Here is a 25940-nt window from a genome sequence, read left to right as displayed (position 1 = left end):
TACAGAATTTAAACTTCTTTTTTTAAATCTGGTTTGTACAAAGGAATTTACTTTAATAAGTAAGGTTAATTTCATGAGATTTCAATACTTAACTCCTCTAGCTAATAGATACATTGAGACTGCTATTAATTAGTAATGATTTACATTTTCACTATACTGTTAAAAATCTCAAGAAGGGAATAGGAGAGTTGCCATATATTATTAATCCTGTGAGAAAAACAGTACAATTTCCTAAGTCTTTCAGAGCTTATAAAAATAAACAATTATGTTTTTATCCCAATAGAAAGAACAGTGATAATATATTAATACACTAGGACAAAATTTAAAATGATAAAATAATTTTTAAGAAAATCTATAATTGTAATAAATGTGAGATTTCTAAATACCTGAAATTTAAATTCCACCCCTGAAAAATGTCTTTAAACTCATTTATTATTCAATAAATGCCATAGTCTTACCTATTAAAGTCTATGCTTCAGGCAGGTGGCAATTACAGATAAAATTTAATTAAATCAAATACTACATAGTATTCTAAAATAGTTTGATTTTTGAAAAATTATGGCCCTCATACAGGATTTTTAAAAATTATATGATACCTACTACATCATTGATACCTGTTATTTAGAAAACACATTAAAGTATACAGAATTTAATTTCAGATTAGCAGTTTTGTCTTTCAATTTGAAATGCAATACATTATAGTTAGGTGTATTGTCTTATACTCATTACATTATATTATTCTTGGAGTAGACATGTATTTCAGGGATAAGGGATTTTATGTTATAATAGTTATATTATTATGTTATTCCTGGCCTAGACCTATATTTTTGTATTTGTGTAACTATATAATTCATAAAAATATCTTATTTGGCAATATCCCTACCTATTAATATAAAAAAAAAAATCACATCTTAAGGATCATAAATTATAGCTACCTAAAAACATCTCTGTGAATCTAGGTTGACCAACATCCCTAAGACAATTAATTCTCAAGTGGATTTAAACATTTGGAATGGACAGAAAGAAATTCTGGAAGTTTTCAAGCCTCTAAATGGAACCTCCAAGGAATGGAGCTGTCTTTTCTGAGTCTGGATTTACACTAATGTTTCTGGGCTCTTCAGACTTCACTGTCATGCTAAGAGACAGATTCTTTATTCTGAGCATTTGGTATGTAAGCCATGAATGAAAAACTGTTCATAGAGAACAAGGTTAAGCAAGACCATGGCAGAACTGAAAGTATCTAGGCAAGCTCCACACTGACAAATTAAGGGAAAACAGCAGAAATTTAAGAAGAAATCTTACATCTCGAGCCTCTTATAGAAAGTACAAGAAAGTCAGAGAATCTGAGGAGGAATTGCCATTTTGATACCAACTAGCCAATATTATCTTGAGCCCTTCTCTTAATCTCTCTGGAATTCAGCTTTGTTGTCAGTCTCAGGTTTCCTACAGTTCTAGGATTTAATAATCCAACTCTTTATAATATGTTTTCAAACTAAAGCTAGATATAGAAGAAGGTTCTTTCTAGGAAACTATATAAAACCTTCTTTGGGTCATTTGTAATAAAAGAAACACTACTGACATATATTCTACTGTCAATTTATAAAGAAAGAGGTATGTAGTGTTTTGACAAATCTTTTTAAAGCACTATAGAAAGAGCTAAAACCTAGAAATTCAGCTTAAGTTCTAAAGTACTTCTTCAATGCATAAATTTGATGGGCCTATCTGTGGATGGACTAAAAATATGTAGCTTGAAGGTAGGTAGACTATCAGGTCAAGTCACATTAGGCGAATAAGTAAATAAAGACCATTATTTTAACATCTCAGAATTCTACTAGGGTTTGGATTCCACATATTAAGACTTAAGACATTTAAATATACATTACAACCTGGAGATTAGCTGAGCTTTGATTAATTCACTACCAAACTGAAATCATTAGGCTAATAAGAAAAAATGTTAACTCATCCACCTGCAAAATCTGGCACTAAAAATTGTTTCCATAGTGATGGATCACTACTGTTCTATCTAAACCCTACTTCTCTGCCCTTCCAGGTTATAGTTAGGAATGTTATTTGTTTTTCTTGTTGTCTTTTGATTTCAAAACTAAAGGCTCAAATTATTTTGAATCTTGTAGGTGGATTCATTCAACAAACACATCCCAAGCACTATTTAAGGCCCCAAAATCACATATATACAAAAACATATTAAAATCTGGTTTGTTATTTGTTTTGTTACTTCAATTTCCACTAATATTAATATAACAATAATAATAGAAGTCATCTTTCTTGAGCATCTACTATATGCCCAGCTCCCTGCCAGGTTCTCTCTCTTTCATTGACTTTTACAACAAAACCACAAATACGTATTATTATTCTTATTTTATAAATGAAAAGTCTGAAGTTCAGAGAATTTCGCAGTGATCAGATAATTTATAAATACAAGAGTCAGGATTCAGGGTCTCAAAAGTCATGTTCTTTCCAATGCACCATTCTAAGGACAAGAACCTGAGGAACACCAAAGGCAGACACTAAGTAGAGGGCTCTGAAAAATTTAACTTCCCAATTAAATGGACCAGTGGATGGAAAAGTGATGATGAAGAAAAGGATTAAAGTAAAACATCTATTTTTAATTGTTTCCAGTTCTGACTATTTGGTGAGATCTGAAAATGAGACTACTATCTTCAATTGGCAATCTTCATATTCTTTCATAGGTGATGATACATTTTCGAAGGCTGCAAAAATAGGTCACATAACAAAAACCAAAATGACATAGAGTATATAAAAATTCAGTGTGTGTTATATTATTTTAGAAAGTTAAAAGGTAATTAATTTGAAAGGATGAGCTACAAAGTTTATAACTATTGTTTTCGAGAATGTTAAATATGCCCTTGTTATACTGTTAATGTTTGCATAAATGAATAATCAATTTTATATGTCATGGCTTTTAAGATATTGTTTCATATTAAGAATATCACAAATTAAATTATGGCAGTTGATGACAATTTTATTCCAACTTTCAGATGAATGAAGATGTAATGCCTTAAAATATAATTTTTGGAGTGGCAGATGGAATACATTTGAACCGGCTGAATATTTGAATCACATGCCTCCATACAGTGAAATGAGCTCTGAACCACTGTAGAAATGTAGCCCGAGGATGCCCTCACCTCTCTCTCTTGCTGGTGTGGAGGTCCTTTTTCATGCCTTTGTTTCATCCCACATGGACTAGTGTGCCCCTTTTGCTGGCCTCCCAGTCCCTGCACGCATAATTAACAGACTTAAGCTGTTTACCAGGCTCCCGTGAGACTCCACCAGGCATCAGAGGAGAACATGCACATAACTAGACCTAGATCACTTAGACATTGTCACATCAATGCTGAAACAAATCCTAGGAGCTGATTATTATTAATGTTTTCAGAACCTTGAGTCAGACAACTTCCTCTTTTCCCAGCAGCCTCCCATTCCCGCCTTATCCCACTAGTCACTATTGTAACCATTGCCAGCACTAAGGACTTTATCAAAGTATTAGCTCAGTTATTACTGTTTCAGCCACTCAGATAAAGAGAATTGTTTGCCCTTCTTATTTTTGATGAGTATTAAAATTTCTCTTTTCTATTCAAATGCTAGTTTTGATAACTTACAATGGCACATATGTATCAGGAATTTGCCAACCTAACTCATTATTTTCACTGACTCATTATTTTCTTAGAATATGTTCAAGTAAATGATTTCTTTTGAATTGTCTCCAATTAGATGTATCCATCAACACAGTCATCTTTAGTGTGCTTTTATTCCAAACAGCTCAGTTTTACCATGTCCTTCGATTATTTCCTTACACTAATTACTGAATTATAATGACAATAAAGATTTATATTATATAATTTGTTTTTCCATAAATACCATAAAAGTGATTTTGAAAAAAATACTAGTAAAATTTTTTAAACATCAGACTAAACTTATGTTAAAATCCCTGTGAAGTCCAGTTATTTATTTTATTGGAAGAAATACATTATACCAAGTGGCTGAATACTGAAAATTGTGCATAAAACTTACAAGTTCAGTTTTTAATAAGCAAAACAGTACATGTGCACTTAATACTAACATGAACTATATCGATTTCAAGCTTTGACTAAGAAACGAAAGATGTGTATGCAAAAGAATTATGTCAACACCTCCTAAAATAGGTAGTAATTTCTAATAGTAATTGAGCAACTTTCTTAGATGAGAGAGAAAAAAGAAAAGTTTACCTTGCTAAAGTCCACAGTGCTGTTTTCTCTGCTAACATCATTTTTATTTTCAACACAAGCAGGAGCAGACTGAGGAGAGACAACCTGACCTGCTAAAAGAGATTGTTATTACAAAATACAAAAAATTATTTACATAATTCTGGATATACTGAGTGAAATATCAACTTCACTTAAACTAGACTAACAGATTTCTTAATAAGTTTTGTAATATAAGCATAAAGGATCGATAAAACTAGATCTGGATCAATACAAAATTCTTAACAGTTACAGATAGAAATGGGAGAAATCAGTCAATAAAATTTAAACATTCTCAGTTTAAAACTTTAGAGATCATTCTCTCTGAAGAAAGAATGCTTACAAACTACCTAAATCTAATCATGATTTTGAAACATTATTGATTTCCAAATATCAATCAAGATAATGGTATATATAAAAAAGATAGACATCAATTAAGATTTAAGCCCAGAATGAAGAATTTAAAACATAAAACAAAGAAGAATGAATGCTAATTAAAAAATTACCTATCACTTTTAGGTCCTATTGCATCTGAAAAGCCAAACCAATATGTTTTTCAGCAATAACTTTTAGAGGTTTCTGTATTAGGTGTTCAGTTAGAAATATCTTCATTAATACAGTATGAACACTATAATTTTAATGAATGTGACTGTTCAATTACATAAGCAGACTGATATTGGGCTAGTATGTAAAATCAATAAACTTGGGTTGTATTAGTTTTCTTTTAACACTAACCAAAGCAATTATTTTGTAGTTCTTTTCCCTATTATAGTGCAGATTACATTAGTTAAGTTGAGAGCAGAGCTGGGAATGTGACACTGAATGGAAAAAGTTAAATCTCATCATTCTCTACAAAATATTATTTGCAATGATAAATCATCTAAAATCTATCCATAGTTCAGAGTTAAGTGACGAAGATTTACTTAACATCTCATGTATGTTTCTTCCCCACCTCTTTTCATCTCTCCTTGTTCCTCTTACTGTAAGATGAGTGATGACAACCCAACTCTGAAGCTTTGACCACATTTATGACCTTAACTCAATGACTCCAAAATATTTCACTTAACTCTCATCAGTCTTAGACATCAGAAATACTCTCTCCGGTCTGGGGTTGTAGCTTAGTGGTAGAGCGCTTACCTAGCATGTGTGAGGCACTGGGTTCGATCCTCAGCACCACATAAAAATAAATAAACAAAAGTGTTCATCTACAACTAAAAATATTAAAAAAAAAACTCTCTCTACCTAGTTCTTCTTTCTACCTACCTAAATCTCAGTTATTCCAATTATTCCAAACTCCTCTTTCTATTCCCATCTTCTGCAATTATTGTGGTCTTCATTCAAACTTTTATAATTCCAGTTATACTTACAAAAAAAAAAAAAAAAAAAAAAAACTGCTCCCTTTATATTCTCCCCTGAAAGCTCACCTATTTTGTTACCTAGAAATCACCAAGTGTGATTAAAAACTCTATCATTTTTGCAATATTAAGCCTCTCAGTAGGGGTCAGTTACTAATAGGAACAATTTTATGATTTAAAATTGTTATATTGTCAGAAAGAAACAGACTTAAGATACTTCTGGAGCTTAAATATTCCTCCACTTTTGCTAAACAAAGTAAAATATAATATTTGGTGAAAATAGAATAAGCAACTTTTTAACGTAAATTCATCTCAGTCCATGTATGTGAGGTTTTTTTTATTGTAAAAAAATGGGGTACAACTTGTTTCTCTGTTTGTACATGGAGTAGAGGCACACTATTTGTATAATCATACATTTACATAGGGTAATGGTGTTTGATTCATTCTGTTATTTTTTCCTTCTCCCCCACCCCTCCCACCCCTCTTTTCCCCCTATACAGTCCCTCTTTCCTCCATTCTTGCCTCCCTCCCACCCCCCATTATGTGTCATCATCCACTTATCAGAGAGATCATTCATCCTTTGGTTTTTTGAGATTGGCTTATCTCACTTAGCATGATATTGTATGTGAGTTTTGATTACATCATATTGCAGGGAAATTTATAAAGTTCAGAGAAATGTCAGACAAAGTACATAAAATATTTCCATTCTCCCATTTCTAAATGCAATGTGCTGCTTTCACTGTGAACTGTTCATTAGCAGCCATTCAATTTATCATTCTCAAAATAATAACTGTAATTTTTAAAAACCCTTTTACATAATGCATTTATGCTACTAACAGATGTCTTCAATCACCAGTTTCACATCATTTTCTCCATATTTTCATGAGTTAGAACATTAGATATATTTAAAACTAAATTTATTGAATGTTCCATAAAATTGAGTGGTGAAACATAAGTCATGGGAAAATTAAATAAACATGTATCTGCTTTCTTACAATAATTTATTTCATGTGGAATAAAACTACATGAAAGAACAATTATTTAATTCTGTAAGTATACACATGTGAAAAGAAAGTAACCCAATGCAAAATCATCAACTTCGAAGAGATTGAATCAGATGGAAAGTATGTTGGAACTTAAAATTTGAAGAAATCGAATATCTTTTGTTTTTCTTTGTATACTTTCAGTAGAACATTTCACAAATTATTTTTAGTTAATGTAATATGTTTAAAACATTGGCCTCTATACTTACACTTGCAAATAATTTTAATCATAAATGTTAACATAATAATTAAAAGTTATTTTGCAATTTATTGTTCTATTCTATTCTTGTTCTAAGATGATTAAAAAGTTTTACAAAATATTATCTTATAAAGTTGATAATAAGAAAGTGATTTAGGAACTATTTTCTTTGAATATTTTAAGAGTGATTGATAATGATCTAGTTGAGAGTATTTGGCAGGAGATATACTAGATTATAATAAATTCTTTGCTATTTCTACATTCTAGATGTATGCACAGAATATATGCTAATGCAGGGGGAAAAGGCATAAAAACTACCAGACTATAAGGTAGGAAAATAAAGCATAAATTTTATATCTTTTATATTTTGGAGAAGTAGTAAAATGTACTTATCATCTCAAAAGTCCTACAAATTTTAAGGAGCATTTCAAATCCTAGTATTATTTGTTAAAATTTGCATTAATTTGTTGAGACAAAAGAATACATTAAATGCTAATCTCTTCAGAACAGTTTTGACAAGTTGGCAGAATACAGAAAAATGTGCAAGTATTATTATTTAAAAATTAACAAGTTTGGTTTGGGTTATTTGTAAAAAAAAAAAAAAGATAAGCCTTTAAAAATAGCAAATTTTTATTTGCTACATTTATGGAACTAAAATTCACCATGGTTTATGGTTCATAGAACTATTAGAATTCTCATATGTTGAAGTAATTTTTTATAATTTTCTTGTCAATCATAATCTGTCCAAATAATATTTCTTTAGTTTATTCGAATCATTACCGCCTTTTAGGAGAAATTGACGGACTTGAATTTCAAAATGGATTTTAAGAACTAAAAAACTATTATATAAAATTAATCCATACATTGAGATTTGAAAGAGTTCTTGCTGACTTGCTGATGTCTGAGGCAATAGTTCACCGAATGGCAATTTTTAGGTGCAGAATCTTTCCTTCAACCAGAAGAGAATATGTTCCAAATAGAATAACAAATAATTTGCTAGGATATTTTCTTTACCAGGAAAAATACAGGATAAAGTTAGAGTTTAGCACTCACATATTTGTGGAAGTTTTGTGAATACTACTTATTCATTATAGTTTTTCTAATCATTATATTACAATGCTTGGAAATAGAAGTGTTTTAACCTTCTATAAAGTGTTTCTTTATTGTTACCTTCAGTTTGTCCACTGATAACTTTCCATACTTATATTACCTATGAGTGCACATCACTGCAATGTTTAACAACCTTTGTTATAATATCTAAGTAATTTTAAAGCATAAAAATGATTATGAAAAAAGACATTTATTAACTTGGTAAACTATTATATTCAAAGCATTCAAAAAGTGATGAAAAGTGAAAAAGCATTAACATTAACTAGTAAGTGGCTGTGACTATTTAAACGGAAACACTGATAAGCCTATCATCCTCTATCATACATGTATATTTTCTAACCTGTTACACTCAAAGAGTTCTTCATTTTATTCCCAAATTCTAATATTTGTTTTACATCTCTTCAAAGTATATGTAATATTCATATGAACATCTGTTTGAATTAATTTTCTTTGAGTGATGAATTCATTTTTCCCTCTGGACTTACATGTAGGAATCATATAAAAATATTATAGTTAATGTATTTTTTAGGGCCAATTATAAAAGGTATGGGGCAAGTATAGGATAAAAATTGAGAGTAATTCAAGTAACCACTCCCTGAAAAATAGAAGCTCTACTTCTGTGCTTGCCACACCATAAATTTTTCATTAAATATATTGCAATACTGGCATAGCCATTCCCTTCATTATGAAATTGTAGGGTAGGAACAATAAATTACATTAAAAGTAGTATTTCATGACTGCAAGTCATGTCAGTACCATTAAAATGCCTCATCATTAAAACAACTGTAAATACATTTTCAAAAAATGTCTTGAGTACTGCATTAACTCATTCAAGTCTATATATAGTTCTCTTCCTCTTTAAGTACATCGTGTACATAGGTATTGTAAAATAGCAGCTTTTAGTTTTTATTTGGCCGAATTCAAATTAATACTGCTTATGTGTATCACTGTTTGGCACTGCTTAATCCACTGTAAATCACGTATACTAGAAGGAAACTGGGATGAAGACATGGAGGTACATTACTATTAACCTAGAGACCAAGCTGGTTACACTACCTCAGAAACCGTCAACGCATTTAGAGTACCCAAAGGGTAGGAGATGAGGGAGGTACAGAGATGAGATGAGCCTGTTAGAGACAGACACAAGACAGAGCAAAATAAAGAAATATAAAGATGAATGACAAAGTTACATACATGTGTAACAATACATTTATTCATGGAATAGAAAACATGAAGAAAGAAGGTCTAAATATTTAGAAAATGTTGACTAGGTGAACTACATTTTAAAAACATGAAAAGTATGCATATAATTAATCTTGGAGAAAAATTAGTATGCCTGAAAATAATTAATGTAATATAAGAAATAACAAATATAAGCACATCATCATAGAACTATGTTTGCTGTTATGATTCAATCTTGAGTTCAAAACTCAGCAACAACAATGCAACTCTTGAAAAGACCCCTCAATTATATCAACAATACTATCCTGGTTTTCTTGGAATGGTTGAAAATATTTATTGAACAATGTCTAATACTTTCACCTACATGAATCTTTTAATATGTTTTCTGTCAAGAAATTCTAAGAAGAAATATTCTAGCTTTATCTTTTTCTTCAAAGGTAGAACAATGTGAGAGATAAATATTACACCACAGATATTTATGAGACCACAGTATTTAAAAAACAACAAAACATATAAATATCAAGACACATAAGGGCATCATGCATTTTAAAATAAAAAGTACATCATTTGTAAAATAAGTGATTATAAGACAATAAGTGGGATTTCTAAAATCACAAGAAATAATCATTCACAGTGCTTCAAGGGCTGGAACCTACCTAGGTCTAAAGAATCAACACATATCCCATCCTTCTAAATCTAAATGTTTTTCAGTACCCTATGTATTTGAACAAAACACTAGAGACTTTCTGCTTTGTAATTTGTTTTGAGATTCTAAATATGAGGTATACAAAAGAGAGAAACAGTTAGAAATTATTAGTAACAGAATTAGAAATTATTAGTAAAGGACAACGGAATGAAGACACTGTACATATAAGCAAACTAAAAGACTCAAATTATTTTCAAAACTACAAAAGTTATCACAAGGGTAATAACATTTTGTAATTGATTTGCAATTCAAATTTCTCAGTAAGTGAATGCATGACCTAAGTAATAAATGCGAATACTAATTTATTTTGCTTTTCGATTACTTTAGTTTTATTTTTAAAACATCTTTCTAGTTTCAAGAAAGTATTTGAATATTCTTGATATATTTATTTTTAGTACTTTCCACCCATACCACTTTCAGGGTTCTAATGTCAAAGTAGATATTATTTTTCTATTATTTTTGCTGTTGTTTTGCCAAATGTAACTGTCACTTTTTATTGAAACATCAGAATCAGACATTTAATTCTCACAGTTTTGATGCTTAATGAAAAGTGAAAGTTAAACACAGCATGGTGGCATTAAAAATGCATGGTGAATCCATAGCATCCTGTATCTTAGCCCAAGAGAATGTGCAGAATACCAAGAAAAAAATATATGAAAAAAAGTACAGTGTATTGGGAGGTAAGATTGAAAAAATTATCACAAGTTACTAAAAAAAGTATGAACAAAACTATAGACTTGGGGAGGAGAAGAGCAAGGAACTATGCTATCTTGTTAATCTGACCTTTAAAACAAGGAAGATACACATTCTCAGTAGTACCTTTAGAGTACTACTGTTTTAGTTTGGATATGTGGTATTTCCCAAAAGTTCATGTGTGAAACAATGAAAGAAAGGTTAGAAGTGAAATGACTGGATTGTGAGAGATTCAACCTAATCATTACATTAATCCACTTGAATGTGTTAATTGGATGGCAACTATAGGCAGGTAGAGTGTGACTGAAGGAGGTAGGCCACTGTGGGCATGCCTTTGGAGTATGTATTTTGCCTCCAATGAGTTCAGCTCTTTCTGCTTCCTGGTGTCCATGTCCTGAGCTGTTTTCTTCCACCATATACTTCCACGGTTCTGCCTCACCTTGGGCCCACAGCAATGGTGTTGGCCACCTATGGACTGAGACCTCTGAAACTGTAAACGCCAAAAAAACTGCCTCCTCTGAAATTGTTCTTGTCAGATCTTTTAGTCACAGCAGTGAAAATGTTGACTATAGCAACTACCAAAGTAGCATGCTCAAGGAACTATTCAATTAAGAGAGTAGAAAACTCATTCTAAATGTCTCTTTTAGATTTTTTTTATGTAATCATCAGTCCATTTCTGAGGGCATTTCAATTTCTTTGCCCCTAAAGCAAAAGTACATTAAATAAGAGGAGAGCATTTATTTCCATCTCTATGTTTTGAAAGGAAAATATGTTCTGCCATCCAGTTTCTAGAAAATGCTATTTAATTCTTATTCTATAATCATAAAAGAAAAAAGTTAATCTTTTTATGTGAAATACCTTACTGAAGAGATTTTTAAATAAGAAAAATAGTATTTTTATTCTTTTTGATGTTTTAAAATCCTTTTGCCTCTCTCTGTACTACTGAACCAAAAAATTTGAATCTCTATTGCATGTTTTGAAACCCAAAGTCAAGTCTATATTTATGGCTATGAATTTAAATTTGTTTGTTTATCTAGAGTTTGTCAGTTTTTAGAGTTCATAAGTAGATTGAGAACCTTAGTAGTAAAGGTCTTTCGCACTTTTTTTCACTTCTGACTAGAAGATTTATTTCTAAATTGGTAAAGTCTATACATATTTTCAGAATTCTCAGCACACATAATTATGTAAAGTGTGTGAGAAAGCAAAACAGAGTCATAAGGAGGTGTTATAAGCCTAGGCTTAGAAAACCACTTCTGACAGCATACTCTACAACAATACTTAATTGGATATATGAATCTTATTACAAGTGTATCCAAGTTTTTATTACCCTAACGTATGCCCTGAAAAGATTCGTGTGTGTTCAGATAAAGGCTGATTGTACAGATGGTAACAGAATCACTCATATCCTACTTTTTGGGAAAAGTAAGCCATTTCCTGAATAAGACAAAAAGTAAGCTCTCAGAAAACCTTGTTATCTATACATATCTATACAGAGACTTGTGATTCACGGCTGTAATTCTACAGCTATAATTCTCACATCTCTTTTTATATTTGACAGAAGTTTAAAGCAATAACAGTAAGTCTATGATATTATGATAAATGGTCATTCAAGCCAGTAAATTTCATGCCCTCTTGCCTCAAAAAACAAAAACAAAATCAATGAAATTTTTGTACAGTAAATATTATCCCAAGTGAAATCTGAGGTATAAATTATAGCTAGTTCACAGCCCAAGATCATTGCCTCTTTGAAGAAACAAACCTTTCTTATAGATAGACACATTTTATTGTCTGATTTTCAACAAAATTGACAAAATGAAGGCAATAGTTAATTTCTTCAAAATGTGCATAAATTCTTGGAAAGTTAGTTCCTGGGTATATTTTCATAAGGTTTGTGAAATCATGTAAATATAAGCTCATAGTCAAAATTAGGAAATATTTGAATTAGTTTTCTTGACATTACCAAACCAAATAAATACTAGCATTATAAGAAGGATAAAATCACTACATTTTCATCTCTTCAATCATTAAAACTTCATTTAATCATTAATATGTATGGTATAACTTAAATGAAATTGAGATTTAAAAAAATATATGGAATATATGATCTGAATCAAAGAATGTTATATATCCTCACAATGTTTATAGGGAATCTATAACTCAAGTTGCTATAAACCATAAAGTACTCATTATAATTTTTGTGCATTTTATGTATGCACAACTATAGATTCTTCTATATAACAACAATAACTTATACTCAGTTATTGGGGCATCTAAAAATAAAGTAAGTATTTTGCTGTTAGAAACTAGACCTATATTCTGAAACAAAATTGCAATGATACCTTAGAGCGTTTCTTCTATATTTGTTTGTGTATATTTGATTCAGTAGTATGAAAACTGGTGAAAATTTCAATACAAAGTCTAGAGAAAACTCAATTTCATAGATTTGTGTTTAAGACATCACTAAAGATTATGAAAAGGAGTGAAATCACACAATATAGCCCACACTGTCAACATGTGTGCTTTAGTACTTTTATAACTGACAGAAGATTAACAAATTATCTTCATGTGTAACTCCATTTACCTTCATGAGACTAATAGAAAATATGGATGATACGGGAAATTTCTAAGCAGCTTTCTTAGTGTGAACTATGTAAGATTAAATGGATGCAAGGGGAGAACAAAGAATACAGGAGATAAAACATTCTGAAGTGGAAGTCAAAGTAAGTTAGTGACTTCTATAAATAATAATATGTGAAGATGGTCCATGAGGAAGCTCCAACACTGAAGATGCTGCCCAGCACACAGTAATGAGCCCATGAGTGGGAATGAGGCCTAACGTAGGTAGAGTCATGGGCAGGGTGCTGGTGGGGCTTTTCAGTTGCTAACTCTAATGGAACTCAGTGACTGTGAGCCACAGGCGGTCAGCATCTTTTTCCACAAACACTAAATGGTGATCATTATTCATTTTAACTAGAGACCACCTCTGGCATAAGTTGAAGCATTGCATTACTTGTCTGAGATGCCAGAGATGCTCCATTTATGTTTGCTGCATTCACATCTGTAAGTTCTTATTAAATACGTTTTCTTTGTAATCTTTCATGAACCTTTCAAGAAACTTAAATTCCTTGTTAAAATTTCTACAATTTGATACTTGATAATAAGAGTGCATATATAGTATATGCCTAGGAAAAGAAACAATTCCACTACAACGATATGAATTATAATAAAACATTTTCTGAGTGAAATATGTTTTAAAGATATAGAAGCGCTGATAGTTTAGAGACCTATGGTAGATATAAAGAGCACAATAAGAAACATTTACCATTTTTATCCATGGAATTTGGTTCTGATTGTTTCTTGCCAATATCAGCAAAGGATCGAACAATGGGAATTCTGTTGGTGAGTTTTTTCTGATTCTGGTGGTGGTGCTGTTTCATCAGTGCCTCGTGGACCCTGTGACGTACATCTTCATTCAGCTGACCTGAGCTCACCTGCTGGTCAAGGACCATATCTGAAGAGGGAAGGCAAGAGAATATGAGCACAGTTTTCCTGTTATACTATGCTGGCAGTGGGCCACTGAGTCTAAAAATGTAAACCTTAAATAATAATTTTGATCTTGAATTCCTTTGAAAATATCCAGGTATGATGTTAATAAGCAGAAGTCTATCTTCCTATATAAAATGATGAACAGAAAAACACAGGTATTTTTTCAGCATAAACCACTTAATTTTAAATATATAATTCTCATACTTTTTTTTCAAATGGACATAGTTGTCCTGAGGAAAAAAGTTATGTTCTCTATTATTTGCACTGATGGGAAGTAAGAGCATCAAAATAATTTGTATATCTGAAATTGTGGTTTTATTCTTATATTTTAATATGATTTAATATGATTTTCTCTCATTTTCTTGTTTTCTCTTTAAGAGGGCAAAAGCTCATCCATGAAAATATAGTGCAAGGAGCTCTAGGCAACTATTTAAGTTGCCCACATTTGGAGAATAAACAATTCTATTTCATAATGATATAAAATCATTCCTTTCTTAAACATTTCCTTGAAAATATGTTTAGATTAAAAAGACCTATAACTGTAAAACATGGACTTGAAGGTAAGATTTCAGAAGGCTATCACTAAGGAAATTGACATTTACCAAACATAGTATTAGAAATGCCCATAAAAGAAGTGGTTAGGTAAAGGCATTTTGAGTTAAATAGTAATATAACTGAACTGATCACCTCAATAAACTTCAGTGTAATTTGTTTTAGATTATCAAATATAACTATAATTAATTTCTGAGGCACTAACTCTTTATGTAAAACAGATCACAATGAACTGCCTCCCACTGCCTCATTAGGACACTGAAAATTTCAAAATCAGCAGAATTCTCCCTTATAAGCTATTGTTTTCTTTCAGTGTGAAAGGAAAATGGACAAGGGAGACAGACCTTGTTCACTCTACCATATTCCAGCTGTGTGACCTTACAAAGTTGAATAACCTCCATATTCTTATTTGTGAGGGAATAGTAGCAATATCTCATACGTCTGCCAGGACTAATGACATAAAAGCACCTGATGCATTAATTGGAATATTGAAGCTATCAGTAAATAATATTTTCAAGTATAAGATTTTCTTTATAATATCCTTTAACTAGGTTATGAGTCCCTAACTTGAAATTTGTGATTGTTTTAATACATTCATATTTTATTATACTATGTCATTTAGAGAAAAAGTTGGGCTTGCTGATAACAGAAAATGCATATCAAAGTAGCTAAAATGACTAATTTTGTTGGTTCACATAATAGGAAAACCCAAGTTAGGCTGACTCTGATTCCATTCCTCTGTAGTTCTGCCTGCTTCTCCTCCTCTGGGTGTAATTTTTAACCTCAGGCTGAAGTTGCTTATGGACATAAAGGTGGCTTTAGCAACAAGGAAATATATGTCCTTGTTCACATCCAACAAGAAATTGGATTAACTTTTTGTGATTTTCTCTTAAAAGGGTCTTCCCCCAGCCAGGAAAAATTCTCCTGGGTTTAAATGATAAAACCCTGCCCACCCAGTCACAGAGTTAGCTTAGACTAATTAAGAACTGCCCTTCATTCTACAATCAATTCTCTAAACTAGAGGTAGATAACCTTTTTATGGAATGAGGCAGAAAATTTAAAAAAATAAAGGCTTTGTAGACCATGTGATCTCTGGCATAACCACTCAACTCTGCCTTCAAAGAACAAAAATTGCCACCAACAACATATACACAAACGAGCACAGATGTGCTCCAGCAAAGTGTTTTAAGGTCACTTAAATTTTTATTTCATATAATGTCATGTTAAAAATATTAATTTTATTTTTTTTATTATTCTCAACCATGTAAAATATAATCGCCATACTTAGCTAAAAAGCCCTATAAATAGGGCTACAGGCCATATTTGGCATATGGGGTAGTTTGCTCTATCACTTTCCTGCTTCCCATGGAAACAGGTAAAAATGAATATCTGGTAGTCAGCCATAATAAATATGTGAAATATTTGGATTTCAGCCACTATAACTAATCTCAAAAGGTCCCTTTCAATTATGAAAGTGTATAATTTTATAGGTTAATATTTAAATCCATATGTCAAATCTTTGAAGATCAGTAGCTATAATGCCCCTGAATTCATTTAAAATAAAAGAACTGATAAATTGTCAAAATATATGACATTATACTGAATCCTTGCTAGGATGGAAAAAATGTATATAAACTATGCATTATGTACTTCATAATAGAATTTAAAGAATATTATTAAAACACCAATACAAAATCATTATAAGACTGTTTCATCCATAAGCCATGATATTACTCCCCTGTTTGATATTCTAATCAATTATATAATAAACCATGAACACATTTGCAATTTTTTTTATTCCTAATAAACTTCAATGGTTTCAGGTTTGAGCACTACAATGACTCATAGGTTGCTAGCTTCATAGTTTCTCAGCAATAAGGTCTTTATTTCAAGACCTTACATAAAAGAAAATAAATATTTTTTTAAAATATTTATCTGCTCATTAGCTACACAAAATACACAATAAACTCCTCTGAGGTATAGCAGCATCAAATAACCCATTAAAGAAAAGTTAATCTTGTTTTTGATTATAACTTATACTAGGGTGAGATTTAAGTACCCAAAGGGAATCTGATTCAATAATCACTTACATTGTTCTCTTCACCACTATAATATATATCAGAATTAACTTGAAAAAATAGGAAAGAATAATGGACCATAATGGCTTTGGGCCCAGAGTCAAGTCCTGCAATCTCAGCAGGCTATGATGTCTAAATGATAGTCTCGCCTGCCAAAGCACAATGCCAGGATCTTGATAAAAGAAGAAGAAGGAAGAAAAAGAATAAATAGGTCACACTATTCTACTGTTAAGCAGGTACCAAAAAACTATAAGCATTTATGTAAAAAGCCCTCAGAAAAAGAAAAAGTATTTCTCCTCCTGATAATCAGGTAATTTTTATCATCATCAGTCCATCCTGACTACCAAATGCTCCTAGAGATCATAAGATTGGGCAAATCCTATATAAATCTATGCCTTTTTCAAGATTATCATATAAATACTTTGAAAAACCACTGTCTTAACTTTAAAACCAAATAGAATACTTACTTTCCAGACAAAGGTGTTTTATAATATAAATGTGTTTAAAAGTACATGGTTAGTCCTATATCTCCAAGTCTGCAGATTATATTCAGTGGAACTGTGGATTTATCCTTCAATGAAAGATTCTAAACAACAGTAGTTACTTCAATGAGTTGAGAGCTATGATTGATCATTTGTTCATGGCACTAACTTTAGTTTGATTCTAATTTCTCCCTAACTTTCATTGACAGAATCAGGGTAAAGTATTCACACTAAAAAGAGAATATTTTCATTTTTAATCTTTATAAAGCTGAACTTCAAGGAGATTAACACAGACCATAAAATTGTCTATAATGTATATGAATATAATGAGGAAGCATTTTCAATAAAATTAGTCTCCACATCAGAATAAATCACAGTAAGAAAATATGTCTGGAGAATTTTGGATTTGAAAAGGTTAAGTAATATTGTGAAGGTTGAAGTTTAGATTTATTGAGTTCTCTGAAACATTGGGAAATAGATACATTTTAAATTAACTTTATCCAAGAGAAAATCCAACTTTAATTATACCAGAAATTCTTGACAGACCTGCCAGATACAAATGGGATTTTCTGCTCCTAATTCTACTAAAATCTCTTAAGGAATTATCTAAGTCTGTCAAAAATATCATAACGCTGATATAAAAATCTTTGATCGTTCCAAAACAATATCTAGGGCATGTTTCTCTACTAGGAAATGTGTGGAAAACAGTACTTCAGAGCCTGTGCATTCGCAAAGTATTAGGGCCTAGAGTCCTTGAAAATAAACTTTAAGTTCTAACTTTTGAAAAGTGAAACTAGTGACTAATATATATCCTTAGTTTATAACTGCCAAACAAATGGAAAAATAATGATAGGAAAAGGGGAAAAAATCCAGTTCTTATTGTTAATAATTATGATCACAGTTTATTATAAATAGAACAAAACAAAATCTATGATTATAGGTTGATCAAAAGAAATTATTTCCATCTCTGCAAATGTCAGTATATCACTTGCCATTTGTTTTTAAAATGGAGCAAATTATCTCATTCCTACTTTAGAAGGTTGTTGTGATAACAAAATACAATAACGGATATGGAAGTTCTTTGCCAAGTTAGAAATCCTAAAAAGGTAAAGCCAGACTTATATATCACATACTTAGTAACACAGCTCAATTGTCATAGCATGAAAACAGCGGCAAGTGATTACAAGCTACGGGGAGATAATAGTGAAATTTTATTGAGGGCAGAAATAAATAACTTTTAGTTAAATAAAGTCAAATTATACTTACTAGATGAGAAGGAATTTCTCATTAAGAATTAAAAAGGAATCTAAGGTAAAATGACCAAAACAAACATTTGTAATAGTATTTCCTACGTGATGTTAGTTCTAAACTACTGATGTATCCTGAGCAGAGTTTTACAAGGTGCTCTGCACTGAAAGTGGGACGTTCAAGTTGGGCTACTTCAGAGTCAGAAAGACACTAATTAGAAAGGCAGAAAGAATACTAAAAAAAAAGCTATTTTAGGGTATCGAGCTTCCATTGAACTACTTTCATTGTAAGAATAGACTTAGAGAATGCAATTTGCTTGAAAAAGCTAGATTTAACACAGCTAATCTTCACATATTCTACAGAACTAGCTTGGAGAAGGAGGCCAGTGTAGGGAAAAGAAACATAATTTTAGACAGTAAAATTGAACTAAGCCGATGAAATGAGCAACAGAGCTTTAGTCAAATTACTAGGAAAAGATTTTCCGATAAGAATAACTTCCTGAAAAAAGCATTAGAAATTACACGCTTAAAAAAATATAAAGCCTAGGGGCTGGGGATGTGGCTCAGCGATAGAGCGCTTGTCTTGCAAGTGTGAGGCACTGGGTTTGATCCTCAGCACCACGTAAAAATAAATAAATAAATAAATAAAGATATTGTATCCATCTACAACTAAAAATTATTTTATAAAAAAGAAATTTAAAGCTTGGTATGAACTGTATGTTCTGAGGCTAATTTTGACAGGTTGAGGAATTTGACAACTTCATTAATAAAGACAATGCAGAACTTATTTGGATTAATCAGTTTCAAAGATAATGTCATCAGTAAATAAAGCAGAAGAAATAAACTCCTTAAGGCAAAATCTTCAACCTTTAGATGATTAGTTTCTATATTTATGAAATAAGGATAATGATAATACTAAACTACAAGTTTGTTATGAGTATCTCAAAGATTATACACAAAGTTGAGAGATTCCTAAGAATCAAAGTTTAGGAAAAACCAGTCATTTTTAAATACAGAAATGTTTATTGACTATCAGCAAGACCTAAAATGTAAAACTAAGAAATTGAGGGGGATAGCTACTGTTCCTACATTCTTAGAAGGTTTGCACATTTCTAAGTTGACCATTTTAAATCTTGATTTAGTGCCAACTACCAGTATAGCCTGCATTTTTCCAAAAATCATACTCTTTAACTTAATACAGTCTTTTAGACTCTAACTATGTATTTTAAAGGGTAACTTTTTTTTATAAGTAGTATATGAAACTTTGGGAGGAAAGCTTATCTTTCCTGGTTTGAGGTGGTTTAGTGTGTAATGTATGCATACCCATCACCACAAAAGACCCAAATCAATAATTCATAAAGTGGCTAAACCACCATCAAAACGCAGGCAACATTTATTTCAAGACAACTTTTTCTTCAGACAGCAGTTTAATATAAGAGAAGGAACACTGGGCTTAAAATCAGAGGCCTTTTGATGGATCTGGGCCATGGAAATTTTAGTTTCCATTTTCTCATTGAAAACTGGGCATGATTCCTACTTTATGGGCTGTTCTAGAAATTAAATTGGATACCTCACTTTTCTAATATGATGATTAAATACAAATATACTTTTTTCTTATTTGTGATTTTTTTAAAACACACACATAGTTTTGGGAGTTCTTCCCCATCTCTGCAGTATAATTAAGGTATTGAAGTCTCCTTTAAATCTTTCTACCTCATAAATAAATCCCACATAAAAATACTTTTATTTTTTTTCCAAAGTAGGAATTTTTAAAAGCCTGCCTTGTTCTTCTCTTATTTTTAAAACCCTCATTAATCATTCCATCTATACTCTTTCAAAACTGATTTCTGTATTTTTTGTATTGTTTTGTTTTTGTTGCAGTATGTCTTCCAGATTTACAGAAAAGGAGTTCTTTGTTCTTTGACTCTATTTCCATAAAAATGATGTATTTAACAAATACAACTACTTATGCCATAAAGCCATAATAAGATTCCAGTAAAAATTTGTCATCCCAGGGAATAGACAGTGTTAAATTATGAAGCATGGTTGCATTACTTGGTTTTCTCTAGAATGCAAAAGCTTTAATTTGATTTAAAATAAATGGCTATATATTTCTGTGCCCATTCTAAGCCAATATTTTTCCTAATTACTGAAATTTTTTATATGGTTATTTCATGTATTGAAATAGTGAAAAATCACTCTCTACCTATGAAGTTTTTTTCCTTCAATTTTCTAATGGTGTCAGTCTAAATACAAGTGATGAAAAAAATACTAAATGGGGATCAGTACATCTAGGTTCTTGCTCTAGAGTCATCACTAACAATCTAGACCATATTTCTCTGAGATTCAATTTTTTTTTTTTTTTTACCTCAAATGAAGGTAAGAAGATGACTTGTAAGATGACTTACAAGAAGATGACTTGTAAGGCCCCAGACACTAATCATGAGAATTTGTTTGCCAAAGTTCACGCAAGTATGGAATTATACATACAGGTATAAAAAGGAAAAGAGAATAATAATAATCAGCTGAATCTATAGAAACAGAATAGACAAAGGAGAAAAAGATATACCTGCAATTTCCTCTAAAGTGTTGGCATGCATGTCCAGCAACACAGTTCCATTCAGAATGCAACTTCTCAGCTCAAACAAGCTGTGCAATGAAAGGGTTGCCACATAGGGTTTGCTCCACCTTTCCCCTCCATCTTCCACATCTTCTTCAAACTTCAACCACCTGTTCAAATAAATGTGCTTATCAGCACACTGAATTTTATATTGTAGATGAATGACCCTTTTTTACAATAATATGTTAGAAATAGAAAGATATTCATGTTGCTTCTTAGTTTCATGGGTTTGAGAAGTAGGTCAAATCTCATCCAAGTTACTCATTCAAGTTTCATTAAAAAGAATTTATTTTGTAATCAACAGATTATTAAAAACAAAGGAAGCTCTTGTTACTTTTGTTAATTTTTCGAGCTCTGAAGAACCAGTGGTCAACATGAATCTGATACAGGGCTAATAAAGAGAGCATACTTCTTCATGTAAAGATAATGGTAATTGAATAAGAAAATGAAAGAATACAATATTTAGTTTAGTGGAAGGACTTAAGCCTAAATATTTTAGCACTTGATAATATTCACATTCAAATTTTAGGGAGGCTAGTATAATTTGTTGCCTATTCTGTAGGAAAAGTTTTTATTAGTCTTGTTTGAGTGAAAACCATTGCCATTCACTTCCTAGGCTCTGAACGTGTGAGAACTGAGCTAGACCCCATTCCCTGAGTGTTCCTCCAGGGATGCAGAAGAAGAAAACTGTGATGCTTCGATGCCAAATGAGAGACTACTTCCTTCTTCCTTCTTAGAGTGAAACAAATAGTATTACCTGGGAATGGTTTGTAAGCAAGATCAATAGAACAAATAAAGAGAAACCAATGATTTTACTACTCTGGCAGCAGCCACTCAATGCTTTATCGTCTTGCCCTCTAATCTAATAGTTGACCAGTTTAATTCCTTTCTAATGAACCCTAGCCTAAACTGCTTTTCCCTTGATCTCCCACCATGTCCTTCATTCCAGCTGTCCCTAGTCATATGGGCTTTATATCCTTTCTTCATGTAATACCATAGAAGTTCTATATATAATAATTATATTGCTGTTTTATGTAATCCAATGACCCAACTACACAGATGACAAATGTGTGGTAGTAACGAGACAGGGAATCAAATGGATCATCTAAAAGTAACTAAACAATGAGTTTCTCAGAATGATTAATGTGCAAAATAGCAAGAAAGATCAATGAGTTCTGAAAAAGAAAGAAAGAAGCCTAGCTAGCTATGTTTCTGTGCCTGGTGGTGTTCAGAGATTAAAAAAAAAAAAAAAAAAAAGGCAGGAAGCGAAAAAGGAAAGCAAAAGGGAAGAAGGAAGAGTCATTCCTGCCAAAGTTTTCGGACAGGGAGGAAGAGTTATGCCTGTAGAGGACACATTGAGGTTGAAAAAAACTGACATTTCAGCCCCAAGTCACTGAAAGTTATCTCTTCCAGGCTGGCAATTTTATAGATGTTTGTGTCTTAAAGCTTTTTAGCCCTTAACAGAGCCACAATACCTCACCTCACACAAGATGTGAAGACTGTTACAACATTGTGAACTGTAACTGGTTCTCCCTTTTACCTGGTAAAGAGTGGGATGTCACTACCTGGCTCCTTTTTAACTGGGTGACTGCATGTCACTATGACTAGTGACAGTGAAAATGAGTTCTGGTCAATGAGTTTAGAGCAGAAATTATGTGCACCTATTCCATACTGGAATATTTTATTGCTGAGACCCTCTGAACTCTCTTTTACCCTGGCATGGAAACAATGTTTGAGATGGAGGTTTCTCTATCAGCTGGGGTCTCTAAGTAACTACAATGAACAGATGAACCTCCACTGATCCCATGGTGCACATTTACAATGAGTCATTGGAAAAAAAAAAAAAAAAACTTTGATTGTTTAAAACCATGGAGATTGCAGAATATTTTATAGCATAATTCAAATGATCTCAGTTGATATAGATCACCATTTTAGCTACTCATGGGAGAATAAAAATCCTAATTAGAATTATTAGTAAGAGTAAATATGATTTTAATAAATATAATAGATTAGTATCCATAAGTATTAATAAATTATTAGTAAATTAGTAAGGCCATGGTCACATTATGAATTTCAGTATCACAAAGGATCAACCTCTTAAAGGACAATTTGAGGCAGATCTGTGTTGTAGAAAGTTTCTAGGACTAGTTGAGAATAAAAACAAATTTAGGTTTGTCCAAACTCCACATTCAAACCACCATGTGACCAAGGGAAAGCCTTTCAATTTCTCTGGGATACAATTTTCTAATCTGAATAAAGATGAGATAAATTCAGCATATTAAATTACTTGCCCAAGATCACCCAAACAGTGACCTTTTCGAACCAGGATTCAACTCCAAGTTGTTTTTAATTTTGTTTTCTCCAGTCTGTGCACATATCACACCACAAAACAATTGCCTAGGTTGAATGTTTTATGGTTCTTTTCAGCTTAAAGATCTTATGTTAATGCCTATAGTAAAAACTGATTTAACAATTTTCGTCCATGTCTGACACCAAACTCAAGTTGAAAAATGTTCCTGTTTTCTCCCTTTCTTTTTACATTGGCTCTATTTGTTTTCTTTATTGCCTACTGTACTAGAAAAAAAAAAATAGATGATTTTTCCTTCATAAAACTCAAATATCCTAGTCAGTGGAATGGACTATAATGAAATGTTCCAAAAAAAAATGACACCAAAGGAGGAGCAACTTTTATTAAATCTTCCATCACCTCATATATTACTGACATGATGTGATTTTCAGACAAAAAGAGCAAAAGAGAGATTACATAGCAGTACTTAGGCTAGTGCTATTTTGATTGAAGAATCATGTTGGATTTAAAATCTAGTTTCTAATTTGTTGGGTGGCAAAGAAGACTCAGGGTTATGAAAGAATGTGAATAGTGTTTGAGGGGAAATAGATATGTTTTCCCTATGGGAATATGGCATTGTTTATTATTTCTGGAGTTATAGTACTTTCTACCATCCACATATTAAAAAATTGCTTCTAAAATTTTGTCTTTAAAATTTTTACTCAAGTGGACACTCCGAAAAAAGTGTTTGTACATTACCCTGAACTAAAAATCATATTGTTTCTTAATTACTTAATTACAACTGTATAAACTAACCCATACATTAATTTTGTTTGTATGTTCTAATAATGTTTTATTTTAAAAATATTCATTTGCCTCTTGATTCATATAAAATGGTCTACCTTTTCTTATAAGAAATTTTTAGTTAAATCTTACTTCTAAATAATAGTGAAAACAATTAAATAAGGAACCAAGCATCTACATCATTCCATCTTGGTTCTTTTGAAAGTAAAAAATTTAATTTTAAGAACCTTGATAGGAAGGAATGTAGTCTCTGGAAGTTCCAAGCAGTATGGTAGTTAAAATTACCAAATAAGTTACATGCATGGATGGTTTGATGTACCCATAGGTTTTATGAGTATTATAGAAGACAGAAGGTGCTTTCCAAAAAAGGAACCCACAAGTAACAAATATCAAGTTACTAAAGATACTAAACATTCCAAGATTCAGTGATTAATGCCAACTCCAGTATGATGCCAAAAGTTTTAAGAGACATTTAAACAAAACTTTTTAAAGAGACTAGACTAAAAAATAATATATATGCCACATAAGAATATCTCTCTTTTCTGTTTTTTTTTTTTTTTTTTTTTTTTAATCTGATAAACAGGTCTGGAACATACTAGGTCTATTTCAAGATTTTTAGTCCCTGAATATACTGAGTTGCAAGATTTCTGATTGCAGTTAATGACCTAAAGTGCTACAATTTGTTCCAGTTTTCAAATAAACTCTGCTGACATTTGTTTGAATAGCAAACCAAAGCAAATAAGAGTCTCTGAGCATGAATGTGATGTGATGGATGATGCAAAAAATAAAAAGCTGAAGGCCAAATACATGACATTTTCTACATAGGATGGGAGAGGATTTAAACCCTGAGCAGATTATTTTTAATTTCTTCCAGTATGTCTAGATCTGTTTTCATCCAGTGTGATTAGCACACTGAAGTCTCTTTCTGCTAAACATTAAATAAGTGTTTCATGAATTCTTTGAGGATTAAGTTGATGATAATCTGCTGTACAATACTTGAATTAAAAATATATAAAAGAAAATTCTTTTTCCAGTTATAAATAGATGCTTTCTAGAGACATTAACTCTTCTGTGTATTCTATCACCACTACCTCAGTTCACCTTTTCTAGGAATTTTTATTCTCTGATTCTATCCATACAGAAAGAAGTTCCTAGATCATCCAAAATTATGGCTTTGGAGAAAGTAAAACACCCTTTCTTAGGAGAGTTAGGGCACATGGCAGGTAGGAAATATGGTTAGGGTAGGGCTAGAGAATAACATATAATCACAGAATACCTATAGCACTCTTAACAGGAAGTGAAACATATGTAAGTCCAATGTTGACAGACATTCACTGTTCTTACCCCACATGATCTTCACATTTCACATGCTGCTGAAAATTTCAGATAACTTGAACATTTACTGAATTTTGAATATCAAATGCCTTTGCTGCATCAATAAACCTGTTTTTGATGTAATAATCCTTTCCCACACTACCTTCTATGTATCAAAGACCTACATGTACCCCCTGCCTTGCCTCTTCAGAGCTCATCTGTGAGAAGCATTTTTAAAGGGCAACCACAGAGAGTCGAACATGTTGTCTCCATCACTGTACAGCTGTGGTGGTTTTACTCACTTTTCTATTAATAACATTATATACTATTTATATGCATGACATTGTAATTGTGTTGATTTCATTAGCCTCTGCATATGTTTCTTTTAGAGTTCTAAAAAGTGAACAGCTGGTTTTCACAACATTTATTAAATAATTATGATTCAAAATTAAGCTTCAAAATC

The 25940-nt window shown here is 31.6% G+C and overlaps 1 protein-coding gene across 1 annotated transcript in view; it reads right to left on the bottom strand.

Annotated features, from left to right (window-relative positions):
• Positions 1–25940, bottom strand: part of SLC4A10 (solute carrier family 4 member 10) — a 307725-nt gene that overhangs the window by 85552 nt on the left and 196233 nt on the right. The window contains 4 exon segments of the mRNA XM_079131852.1: positions 3165–3254; positions 4245–4333; positions 13870–14058; positions 21022–21182. Coding sequence (XP_078987978.1) covers positions 3165–3254; positions 4245–4333; positions 13870–14058; positions 21022–21182 — 529 coding nt within the window.

This window comes from Sciurus vulgaris (genome assembly GCF_902686455.1).
Source record: "Sciurus vulgaris genome assembly, chromosome: 3".
NCBI classification, from domain to species: domain Eukaryota; kingdom Metazoa; phylum Chordata; class Mammalia; order Rodentia; family Sciuridae; genus Sciurus; species Sciurus vulgaris.
The sequence above is the reverse complement of the archived record's forward strand: the minus strand, read 5'-3'. Positions and strand labels throughout refer to the sequence as shown.